Source organism: Portunus trituberculatus, chromosome 48 (assembly GCF_017591435.1).
Source record: "Portunus trituberculatus isolate SZX2019 chromosome 48, ASM1759143v1, whole genome shotgun sequence".
Taxonomy (NCBI): Eukaryota; Metazoa; Arthropoda; class Malacostraca; order Decapoda; family Portunidae; genus Portunus; species Portunus trituberculatus.
The window spans coordinates 28,569,919-28,582,418 of record NC_059302.1 but is presented as its reverse complement, the minus strand read 5'-3'; the positions used below and the strand labels follow the sequence as shown (position 1 = coordinate 28,582,418).

The 12,500-nt window shown below is 39.0% G+C and overlaps 1 protein-coding gene across 1 annotated transcript in view; it reads right to left on the bottom strand.

Annotated features, from left to right (window-relative positions):
- LOC123498566 (neurotensin receptor type 1-like) overlaps nt 1-12,500 on the bottom strand; it is a 243,662-nt gene that overhangs the window by 11,246 nt on the left and 219,916 nt on the right. The window contains 1 exon segment of the mRNA XM_045245784.1: nt 7,478-7,733. Coding sequence (XP_045101719.1) covers nt 7,478-7,733 — 256 coding nt within the window.

Below are 12,500 nucleotides of genomic sequence, written 5' to 3'. Positions count from 1 at the left end.
ATTTATTGATCCAAGGGAAGCAAAACAATATCAAGTTTCGCCGTGATGGGTGCGTGTGATGGCAACATGACACGGAAAGTGAAGGGGTAAAAAGGTTATAGTGTTTTCTCAAACATAAATCTTAAAAACTTGAGTGTAATCGACTCACTTTGTAGTTGCATGATTACACGAAGAATTTGGGTGTAAAAACATGAATACTCGTTCGGCAAAAGCGCTATTTTTTCTATGAAGGCAGTTTTTGCATGTTATGTGAAGTTTGCGCTATAAAAATTTCCACATGTATTCTGAAAGAGCTTTCGGATTTTTTTTTTTTTTTTTTTGAAAGCTCATAAAATAATCCATGTGTAGCTATTTGAGAAGAAAAGGAAAATGACGGCTACATTTTTTAAAACACACACACACACACACACACACACACACACACACACACACACACACACACACACACACACACACACACACACACACACACACATATATATAAACTATGAAAAAAAGAATCTCGCTTGAAATTCTGGTATGACGATAACATTAGCATGCACAATGTATGCAGTGTCCTTTAGTTGTTGTAGATTATTAACAAAATATTTTAAAGATATAGAATTGTATTACTCTTTTTCACATTAAATAGTTAGTAATTAGGTAATCAATAAAAACCTTATTAGAAAGAAAAAAAAGGTCAAATTAAAAGAAAAAGCTTCTGAAGACATTTCTAAATTAAGAATCAACAAACCTGACATCAGTAACAACAACAGAAACAACAACACCAATAACAACAAGAACAATAACAACAACAACAACAATAAAAAACTACTATTACTACTACTACCACCACCACCACAACCACCACCACCACCACAACCACCATTATACCCTCCTGATAAGTGACCTCGAGACAAAAAACCTGAACTCCCTCACTGCCACTGCACACTATATGGAGAAAATAGAGGCGAAATGGTGCGTTTGTTTTGGCGATAATGTAATGCGTTTGGTTTTCTTTGATGACACTCGCACCTGACCGTACTTCAGTAGACGGGTAATGAAAACACGTGACAAATTAATTAGCACATGGGAGGGAAGGAGAACATAGGGGGGATGCAGAAGACGAGGAGGAGGAGGAGGAGGAGGAAGGGAAGGAGGAGGGAAGAGAGAAGAGGTGCGGTGGAGGGTGTGAGTTTAGTGTTAATTGTGTTATTTTAATGTAAAGAGAGGATGATTAAATATACAATCTAATTCTCTCTCTCTCTCTCTCTCTCTCTCTCTCTCTCTCTCTCTCTCTCTCTCTCTCTCTCTCTCTCTCTCTCTCTCTCTCTCTCTCTCTCTCTCTCTGTAGGAATGACGCTAATGGCCAGTATGTTTGCGATCTTTATGTTCTCAACCGGACGAAGTTACGATGATGAAAATGAAATTGGTAATGAAGTACGTAGAGGCGGAAATCATTGCAATTAGTAATATATATATATATATATATATATATATATATATATATATATATATATATATATATATATATATATATATATATATATATATAAATTTGGGAACATGTATCAGCAACAACAACAACAACAACAACAACAACAACACTAAGGGGTATAGGGGTATCTCTCACGGGGTTCGGTCCAGTTCATTTGTGTTCGTGGGATATGCCTTGGCTTTGACCCCCACTGGTTTCGTTTTCCTGAACTCATCTGTTGTATTTTCTGAGGGTTGGGTGACTCTCAAATATAAGATAAATGAATAGATAAAAGTAGAAATAAATGAATAAAGAAAAGAACTGAACATAAATAGAAAAAAAGAAGAAGAAAAGTAACGCGTTTCCATATCCATCCTGCTGTCTATTTGGTGATTGTATACAGCTTCACAAACTCATTGGGAGCATTAAAATAGTGAAGACTGGCCATTAAACTTCTGACCTCCATAGACTCTTCCTAATGTAAATAAAATGGTTTAATCGTACATAAATCTCAAGGTAAAAAATAATGTGTCCCAGTACTGAAGTGGTTAAAAGGATCAAAACCGACTCTTGACGATGTAATGGGATATCAGAACTGGCATCTCAATTTAAACCAAAAGGCATCACAGTCTCTGGACTTTTCAGTTTTAGATTGTCAGTGGTCACTCCTGCCTCCAGTCACTGTAAATACCGACTCGCGTGTCCATCATTATCACCACCACTGTTATACCATTATTATTATTATTATTATTACTATTATATCAATATCATTAATATGACTATCTTTATCATTATCATTACTCATACTCTTCCATTGCTTTCTATCAACATTTATCTTGGAAGTTTGCCTACATTCACTGTTCTCCTAATAAAAGATTGACCGTTCTTATCTTTCAAACTATCGCCATTCTGTTTTAATTTCCTGCTTCTCTAAAGGTTTTCAATCTGTCCTCAACAGGGAGATTTTTACACACCTATCCCTTCAAAACCTCCGAACTGATTACCACTATGGCTTCCGTCAAGACCGCTCTACTGGCGATCTCTCTCTCTCTCTCTCTCTCTCTCTCTCTCTCTCTCTCTCTCTCTCTCTCTCTCTCTCTCTCTCTCTCTCTCAGGCAATTTCAGTTCCAGTAGTAAACTTTCAACTAAAAATGCGGAAGGCTAGACATTTGCGAGCCATTGAGGAGACAGACGGCATTGCTGATTTGTGTCTGGAAGTACAGGAGTGAGTGGACTGTTAAAAAGAAGACCAGAGGAAAAAATGAAGCGAAAAGAAAAAAAAACAAGGATTTATAGCCACATCGATTTAAGTCCAGGAAAATAAAAGCAGAGAGTGAAGTTGAAAAAAGTGATGAAAAATGTGTCGAGAGAGAGAGAGAGAGAGAGAGAGAGAGAGAGAGAGAGAGAGAGAGAGAGAGAGAGAGAGAGAGAAAGTGACGTAGGAAATTGAATTACAAAACTGGTAATTAAATACTGCTCGTCATCTGATTTCATGTGATTCTATTTCAGTGTCCATCTGTCCTCAGCATTACTAATATTAAGATGGTGGTGGTGGTAGTGGTGGTGGTGGTGGTGGAGGTGATAGATAGGAAGGAAAGAAGTGATGATGATGATGATGATGATGATGATGATGATGGTGAGGAGGAGGAGGAGGAGGAGGAGGAGGAGGAGGAGGAGGAGGAGGAGGAGGGCAAGATGAAGGCTAACGTGGAAAATATGCTGAAAAGTTAGGTGGAGGGATGGGAGAGATAAAAAATATATATTCATCTCCCTAATGTCGAGGAGGAGGAGGAGGAGGAGGAGGTGGAGGAGGAGGAGCTGGGGAAGAGAAAGAAAAAAAGAAAGAAGAAAGAAGAACAAGAGGAGAAGGAAAAGCAAGAACAAGGACAAAAAGAAGAGGAGTGAGAGGACGAGGAGTAGTAGAATAAGAATAAGAGTATTAACGATAATAATGATAATAATAATAGTAATAATAATAATAAGAAGAAGAAGAAGAAGACGAAGAAAAAGAAGAAGAAGAAAGAAGTAGAGGAAAAGGAATAAGCATAAAATGAAGAGAAGAAAACAAAGAAGAGTGAGTGGATGAAAAAAAGAAGAAATAGAAAAGAAGACAACGAAGATGAAAATAAAAGAAAAAAAAGAAGAAAAAAAGAAAGAGGAGCGAGTGGATGAAAAAAAGAAGAAATAACAAAGAAAGAAGAAAAGAAGAAAAGGTAACGAAGATGAAAAATAAAAGAAGAGGAGGAGGAGAAGGAGGAGGAGAAGAAGGCTGCTTATCATATTCTTACAACCATCATTCCTGTCTTTTTATCTCCTCTTCCTTATCACCTCTTGACTTCCCTCATTCCTCCCTCTTCCCCTCCATCTTTCCTCCCATTTCCTTCCTTTCTACCTTCTCTCTCTCTTCCCTTATACGGAGACTTATATTTTACCCATACTCTCACTCCCTTTGCCTCTATACTCATACACACGTGAAAGGAAGCTACTAGTACCTTCCTTGTCACTGGTACCCTCTTTTACCTCCCTTTACACTCATACACACGTGAAAGGAAGCTACTTGTACCTTCCTTGTCACTGGTACCCTTCCTTACCTATTTACTGTGTTTCCGTGGACTCCAGGTGACTCCCCGCCCACTCCCAAGACCTCCACCTTTCTAAAAATATAATTGTGTCTTTTTTTTCTTGTCAGAGGGAAATTTCGACCATGGGAAACAGAAACGACGAAAGAGTGACCACTGAGATGCCAGTTCCCGAGTAGGTACGGCGAGAGGGTTAGCCAAAAGAATGGGGAAAATGTCTTCTGTATTACTAAACTGTCTCGGCCAAGAGCAGGGAAAATAGATAAACAATAATGCCCACTTAGATGCCAGTTCTCAGGCAGGTCAGAGATGGTTAGCCAAATGAATGGGGTAAGTATCTTCGTCTTGTGTAATACTGACCTGTCCCTCTCATTTGATTTTTATGCTTTTATTGCTGTACTTTATTTATTGTTGTTTATTTACTTATTTATTTGATTTATTTTGAGTGTCAATGTGTTGTGTGTCCTTACCTGCCGTAGCTACACCTGTCATATTAAACTGCCTCTCTTAATTTATTCGTAGGCTATTAATGCTATTCTTTTATTTAGTCTTGATTTATTTATTTATTTATTCATTTATATATTTATTCATTTTATTCATCTATTTGATTATTTTACCTAAAGAAAGATCACTAGGTTTAATTAATTAGCCTTTTATACTCTTTTATTTATTTATTTATTTATTTATTTTATTTATTTTTTTTTGTGCAAGATGGATAATCAGATGTTATTTGTTTTGCTTCCTTTTTATTAATATTCCTGCCTTTACTTTTAATTAACGTCTGTGCATTTGTATTGTCATTTGTAGTTATGTCATGTTCACTTCCCCTTATTGTTGTGGATAGCTTCATGGGTTTTTTACTCTCAAGATTACAAGTTTGTTTACCTCGTCAAGGAGATCACCTCACAAAAAATATGTTAAAAGTCTCTCTCTACCTGTCGCTCCGGGAAAGACAGAAAAGAAAGAAAAAAAAAGTAACTTCCTGCCTTTAAATAAGTATGTTGAAAGTATCGCTCTGTTTGTTGCTCCGGGAAAGACAGACAGACAGGAAAGAAAAAGAAAAAAATAACTTGCATCCTTATTTCCTCATCTAGAAATTACCTTTATGTCTTTATTTCTATTATTTTTTTCCCTTACTTGACTTTCATTTCCTATTTCATTACTTTTTCGTTTTTTTTCATATTTTTTTCTTTTTCTCTATTTGACCTTCTTGTTCAATTTTAATCACTTGGTTTTATTTCCATTATTCTTTCTTTTCTTCCCTACATTTCTATTATTTTTTCCCTACTTGACTTTCATTTTCTATTTCATTACCTTTACTTTTTTTTATTATTATTTTTTTTTTCTATTCAACCTTCTTCAGTTTACTTTAATCATTTTTGGTTTTATTTCCATTATTCTTTTTTTTTCTTCCCTACTCCACCTTATATTATATCATTTGTTTTCGTTTTATTCCTGTTATTCTTTCTTCCTTTCTTTTCTTCCCTCCTCCACCTTCTTGTTCTATTTATCATTTGTTTTCCTTTCTTTCTCTTTTCTTCTTTTCTCTACGTTCTTTCTATAATTTTTTCACTTGTTTTCGTTTCATTCCCATTATTCTTTCTCTCTTTTCTTCTTTTCTCTATTCTCGACGTCCTTTTTTCTATTTCATCACTTGTTTTTAGTTTTATTTCCCCCTCAGAAAATGCAGTAACAGTTTCCTCCCCATTCGTGCTTATGATCTATTTATCCAAGTACTCGTCTTTACCAATCTATGTATTTCACTTATATATTTCCACACTGACGTCTTTCATTTTATAATTTTGTAAGCATAATTCAGTTTTATTTACTCCAGTCAAGCTGTTTTCCTCCCTTGACCCGCAAAGAGCACCCAAGTAGTCTGAAATTCCTTGAAGTGTGTGTGTGTGTGTGTGTGTGTGTGTGTGTGTGTGTGTGTGTGTGTGTGTGTGTGTGTGTGTGTGTGTTATATGACCTACTCATACTCGATCTGGACTTGTTTATTTTCCCTCCTCCTTTCCTCCACCGAATTACGCCTCCTCCTCCTCCTCCTCCTCCTCCTCCTCCTCCTCCTCCTCCTCCTCCTCCTCCTCGTGGTCGATAAAGAGGTAAAATAAGTCTCCTGTTTCTCCCCGAGTGAGTCTACAAATCCTTGTGTGTCCTTCGTTTTCCTCTCCTCTTTCCTCTCTCTCTCTCTCTCTCTCTCTCTCTCTCTCTCTCTCTCTCTCTCTCTCTCTCTCTCTCTCTCTCTCTCTCTCTCTCTCTCTCTCTAATTCGATCTCTTGCGTGTTTACATTTTTAATTTTGTTTAGTTTTCATTTGGTTTCCTCTTCAGTTTCTTTGTTTTCTTCTTTTCTTTCTTCTTTCCCTTCTTCCTTCTGTCTCCCTCTTCCTTTTTCCTTCCAGTATTTGTTTCGGTTCGTGTTGTTTCCCTTGTTTGTCTTTTAATCTCATTTTTGCTTTGTTTTCTTCGTCCTTTTCTGATCGTCTCTCTCTCTCTCTCTCTCTCTCTCTCTCTCTCTCTCTCTCTCTCTCTCTCTCTCTCTCTCTCTCTCTCTCTCTCTCTCTCTCTCTCTCTCTCTCTCTCTCTCTCTCTCTCTCTCTCTCTCTCCTTCTTTGTAGCGTTTAAGTAATTTTCTTTTTATATCTCTTCTCTTTTAATATCTTTCTTTAATATCTTTTCTTTAATATCTTTTCTTTTCTCTCTCTCTCTCTCTCTCTCTCTCTCTCTCTCTCTCTCTCTCTCTCTCTCTCTCTCTCTCTCTCTCTCTCTCTCTCTCTCTCTCTCTCTCTCTCTCTCTCTCTCTCTCTCTCTCTCTCTCTCTCTCTCTCTCTCTCTCTCTCTCTCTCTCTCTCTCTCTCTCTTTCAATCACATATACACACAAATATTCACACACACACACACCCACACACACATACACACACACGCCCGATGGTGGTTAGAGCGCTGGCTTCACAAGCCAGAGGACCGGGCTTCGATTCCCCGGCCGGGTGGAGATATTTGGGTGTGTCTCCTTTCACGTGTAGCCCCTGTTCACCTATCAGTGAATAGGTACGGGATGTAAATCGAGGAGTTGTGACTTTGTTGTCCTGGTGTGTGGTGTGTGCCTGGTCTCAGGCCTACCCGAAGATCGGAAATAATGAGCTCTGAGCTCGTTCCGTAGGGTAACGTCTGGCTGTCTCGTCAGAGACTGCAGCAGATCAAACAGTGAAACACACAATTTTGTTACTTGACATCTTACAAGAGGGAGATTTAAAGACATTTGTCCCAAGATTTTTGTCCAACTCTCTTAATCTTTCAGGGAACTGGCACTCAGGTGGACCTTTTCTTTTTATTTTATTTTGTTCCTCTTGGCCAGCTTTCCCTATTCCACAAAAAAAACTTTGACTCGAACTCTTTCATGAAAATAATAATAATAAAAAAAAAAAGAGATGAGCACCAACCTGTTTCCTCGCCTTCATATTGGGCAGATCAACCTTCCGGTGCTGGAGGGCTGCTGAGGCTGAGTCCCGCATGAGACTCCTCCCAATCACTAGGTAGAGAAGCACCAGCAGCACCAGGGGCACGAAGAAGAACACGGCGGTCACCAGGTTAATGTAGAGGCACGACCAGAAGGTAGTGAGTTCCGTGAAGCAGCCTGGCACCATCGTACCGTCAGCGTAGGGCACAAACAGGTACTTGCTCATCACCAGCATCGGACTGTTTGGGTGGAGTGGGGAAGGAAGGGGTGTTAGAATCAGTGAGTGAGTTGTGTGTGTGTGTGTGTGTGTGTGTGTGTGTGTGTGTGTGTGTGTGTGTGTGTGTGTGTGTGTGTGTGTGTGTGTGTGTGTGTGTGTGTGTGTTGGGTCGTTTAATTGGTTGGTTGGTGTATTTATTTATTTATTCTTGTTTATTTTCATTTATTTATTTATTTATTTATTTTGTTATTTATCAACTGACTCATTGTCTGACTCACTCACTCACTCACTCACTCACTCACTGAATGACTGACTGACTGAGTGACATTGCGTAGCTGACTGACTGACTGACGGACTGAACAGACTGACTGATTGATAAATAGCTTGATTGGGTGAAAAATAGTGAAAGATCGATTGTTTGGATGGAAATGGATTAACTTAGCGAAATGCCGATTAACTTGGGGATTAATTAGGGGACCGCCGTGGTACAGAGGAACCATGCGTGCTTTGGGGGTCCGAGGGGTCTCCAAGCGCACGGGTTCGAATCCTGTCCACGGTCCGAGTGTAGGTTGGGCTTTCTCACTCGGGGCAACGGTTTCCTAGCGGGTGGATTTTCAGATAGGAGGTACCTCAAAAAGTATCCCCTATAAGCCCATAAATTCCCGTGAAAAGCCCAAAAAGTATGGTATAAATAAAAGAAAATAAAAAAAAGCTGTTGGTGTACACTGATTGCTTGATGAAAGATGGATTAGTCTAATTTGGTGAAACACAGATTGATTAACTTCGTGCATAGAAAAAAAAAAAGAATGCTTGATTCACTCCTAAATTAATACCATTCATTCATTATAATCGCGGCAGTGAAACCAATGAACGCCGCTGGATGAAAAAAATAGTAAAAAAATGAACTTACATAAGAAAATAAGTAGAACAAATTACCGAGAGAGAGAGAGAGAGAGAGCGCTACCCATTCCACCTAGAAACTACAAAGAACCCAAAACAAACCCAAAATCATAAAGGCGGTATTCCAACACTATACCACAAAACCACTGCCCTTGTGTACTGACGTTATAGAAGAGAAGGGATGAGGGGAAGTGAGGGTAAGAAGGATATGTATGCTGGCAGAAGGATACAGAGAGTGAGGGGAGGGCGAAGAGGGGAAGGATGCAAGGGGAAAGAGTAAAGTGAAGGAGTAACAGGTGAGGAAGAGAAGAAGCAAAGAGGTAATGAGAGTTAAGAGGATGAAGGAAGGGGAAACAGCTGAGGAAATGTGAGGGGAAAGACAAGAGAGAGAGAAAGAGAGAGAAGGTAAGGAGAGAAGGGAGAGAAGAAAAGAAAAGTTGTAGGTGTGAAAATGAGGAGGAGGAGGAGGAGGAGGAGGAGGAGGAGGAGGAAGAACAGGTGATCAAACAGCAAGGGAAATGTGACGTGACTTTTAGGAGAGAGGAGGAGGAACAGCTGAAGGAAGGAGGAGGAGGAGGAGGAGGAGGAGGAGGAGAATAAGGTCGGTGAAAGGTCAAGCCTCCTCTCTAAACCTGATTAATGGCAACAATAATTGTAAGTGGTGATGCTGAGGAGGAGGAGGAGGAGGAGGAGGAGGAGGAGGAGGAGGAGGAGGAGGAGGAGGAGGAGGAGGAGGAGGAGGAGGAGGAGGAACACAGGGAATGGAAAGGACAGAAAGAACGATATGAGAGAGAGAGAGAGAGAGAGAGAGAGAGAGAGAGAGAGAGTGTTGTGGGGGAAGGGACCAACAGAGAAATTGATAGAAAGATAAAGAATTGAAGAAAGAAAGAAAAGAGATGAACAAACGAGGGAACAGGGAGATGAAAGAGAGGAAGAGAAATGTGCGAAGAGAGAGAGAGAGAGAGAGAGAGAGAGAGAGAGAGAGAGAGAGAGAGAGAGAAGAGAAAATAGACGAACAGGAAAACAATAACAATAAAAGATACGAAGAGGAAAAAAAAATACAAAAACGAAGGAGGGGAATGAAGAAAGTGAGTGAAAACAAGACCTTAGAGATTGAGAAAGATTGATGAGAGAGAGAGAGAGAGAGAGAGAGAGAGAGAGAGAGAGAGAGAGAGAGACACACACACACACACACACACATTCTCCTCAAGGGGGTTTACCTGTATTACCTGTACCTTTGTGTGTTTTATTGAGTTTACCTGTCCATTACCTAGCCTTGAATCTACTCCATCTGTCTCAATACCATCCATCTACCACCTACATCCATTTGAGATCATTTGCATAGAGAGAGAGAGAGAGAGAGAGAGAGAGAGAGAGAGAGAGAGAGAGAGAGAGAGAGAGAGAGAGACATGAAGAAAGCAAATGAATAGTGAGAATAAACACAAAACAACACGAACTGAAACAAATACTGGAAGGAAAGAGGAGAGGGAGGCAAATTGAAGAAGGGAAAGAAAAGAGAGGAGAAGAAAACAAAGAAACAGAAGACGAAACCAAATGAAAACTAAACAAAATTAAAAATGTAAACAAACAAAAGATCGAATATGGAGCAGACCAAAATAATGAGAGAGAGAGAGAGAGAGAGAGAGAGAGAGAGAGAGAGAGAGAGAGAGACACACACACACACACACACACACAGAGAGAGAGAGAGAGAGAGAGAGCGAGCTTTGTGAAATTAATATTAATGTATCTTCTCGTCTCACTGATTAGATTTCATATGGAGTTATTCTTTTCATGTTTTTTTATTTATTTATTTTTTTTTGTGCTGTTAGTTTTTGGATAACTTTTTTTTTTTATTCCTCTTATTAATTTCGTTTTTGATGATTGTTTTATTTTATATAATTTTATTTATTTATTTATTTTTTTTTTTTGACGAACATCCGGCTGTGTTAATTTCATACTTATTCATTAATTTATTCATTTCTCGAGTGTGTTGTTTCTCTGTCTATTTGTCTGTCTGTCTATCTGTCTGTCTGTCTGTCTTTCTGTCTGTCTGTGTATCTGTATCTCTGTCATTGTCTATATATGTGTGTGTGTCTGTCTGCCTGTATCTATTTGTTTCTACCTATCCATCTATCTATCTATCTATCTATTTATCTATCTATCTATATCTGTCTATCCACCAGCTTGTCAGTTTATCAGTCTGTATCTGTGTTGTCAGTCTGTGTGTTGTTTATTTTCGTGTCTGTATGTTTGCATCTATCTGTCTGTCTCTTTCTGTCTTTCTGTATATCTATTCATGTATTATTCTGTCTGTTTGTGTATCCGTGTATGTCTATCATTTATAAATCTCTCTCTCTCTCTCTCTCTCTCTCTCTCTCTCTCTCTCTCTCTCTCTCTCTCTCTCTCTCTCTCTCTCTCTCTCTCTCTCTCTCTCTCTCTCTCTCTCTCTCTCTCTCTCTCTCTCTCTCTCTCTCTTATATCTACCAATCTTCCCATCCATTCATCTTTTCATCCTCTTTAACCACTCCCTCCTCCTTCCTGACAGAATATACGTAGAGATAATTCACTTCTACTTCTTCCACACATATCCACTCCATCCCATTCCACCCTCCCCTAGGACACGGTATAAAGAGATTAGGTTAAAAGGGAAGAAAAGGAGGAGAAGGAGGTGGTGTTCTGAAAGGCTGTGTGTTGGCTCCCATTTTGTTTTTTGGAAGGTGTTATGTGGACTTGGTATGAATGAGAAGGGAAGTGTGTGTGTGTTACAGGTACGTATTTAGAAACGCTCTTCTCTCTCTCACCACGACTGTTTTCAAGGGCCAAGGAGATGACTAGCGGGATTTTCAAGTGTGCTTCTCCAGTTCAAAATGTGGAAAGCTTATCACTCTGCCTCTAGAACCGTAAAAAAAAAAAACACCTTAAAAAAAATCGAATAAACTTAAATAAAGCTTTTTAAAATGATGAAGGTGAAGTACAGAAATGTTTGAGATTAGGAGCCAAAGTGTGATGGTTATGTGTGTGTGTGTGTGTGTGTATGTGTGTGTGTGTGTGTGTGTGTGTGTGTGTGTGTGTGTGTGTGTGTGTGTGTGTGTGTGTGTAGTGTTTATTGTGTTAGCGTTTTGCCTTTTATTGATTTATTTCAAGGACGCATGTAAGGGTATAAGAAAATGATTGAAGCTGTATAGAGAACCATTACGTCTACATATGGCAGTAACTGTATGAAACCTTATCTTATCAAAGTCCCATGGCCCTTTAAACGTTGGATTGCCACACCCCTCTATCTCTTGTCATTTGCAATATACACGCACTTCTTCTTCCACCTTCTGTTGTTCCTCCTAAGTTCCTATTCCATTCTTGTACTTCTCCCTTTGTGTGCCTCTTGCTCTGCTACCTGCTATTCCTCCTGTTAAGCTTGGGTCCTCTATCTTTTCTCCTTTCATCACGTGTTCTACAAATCTTACCAGACTCGCTCCTATCTTTATTAGTTCTCTTTCACTATCCATTCTTCCCAGCACTTCATATTATTTTCACTTTCGTTTTTTTTTATTTTGTTTATGAAAAGCTTTTATAACCTAACTTTCCATCTGTTATCACCATCTATAAATTTGTCTAATCTTCTATTGCTCCTTAAGCCCTTCAGTATCAGGACGTTTTCCATATATATCCTTTTTTTATACAGCTTCAGAAACGTATGTGGAGATTAAAATATTGAAGCCCCAGGCCATTAATCGTCTGACCTCCATAGACCCTTCCTAGTGTCAATAAAATCGTTTAGTCATACCCAAACTCATGGTAGAAATGCGTTCCAGTACTGAAGGGATTGAATGACAGCCTGAGTACTGAGACCATTCCATTCATCTGCCATTTCATTTTTGGTCCACAGTGGTGC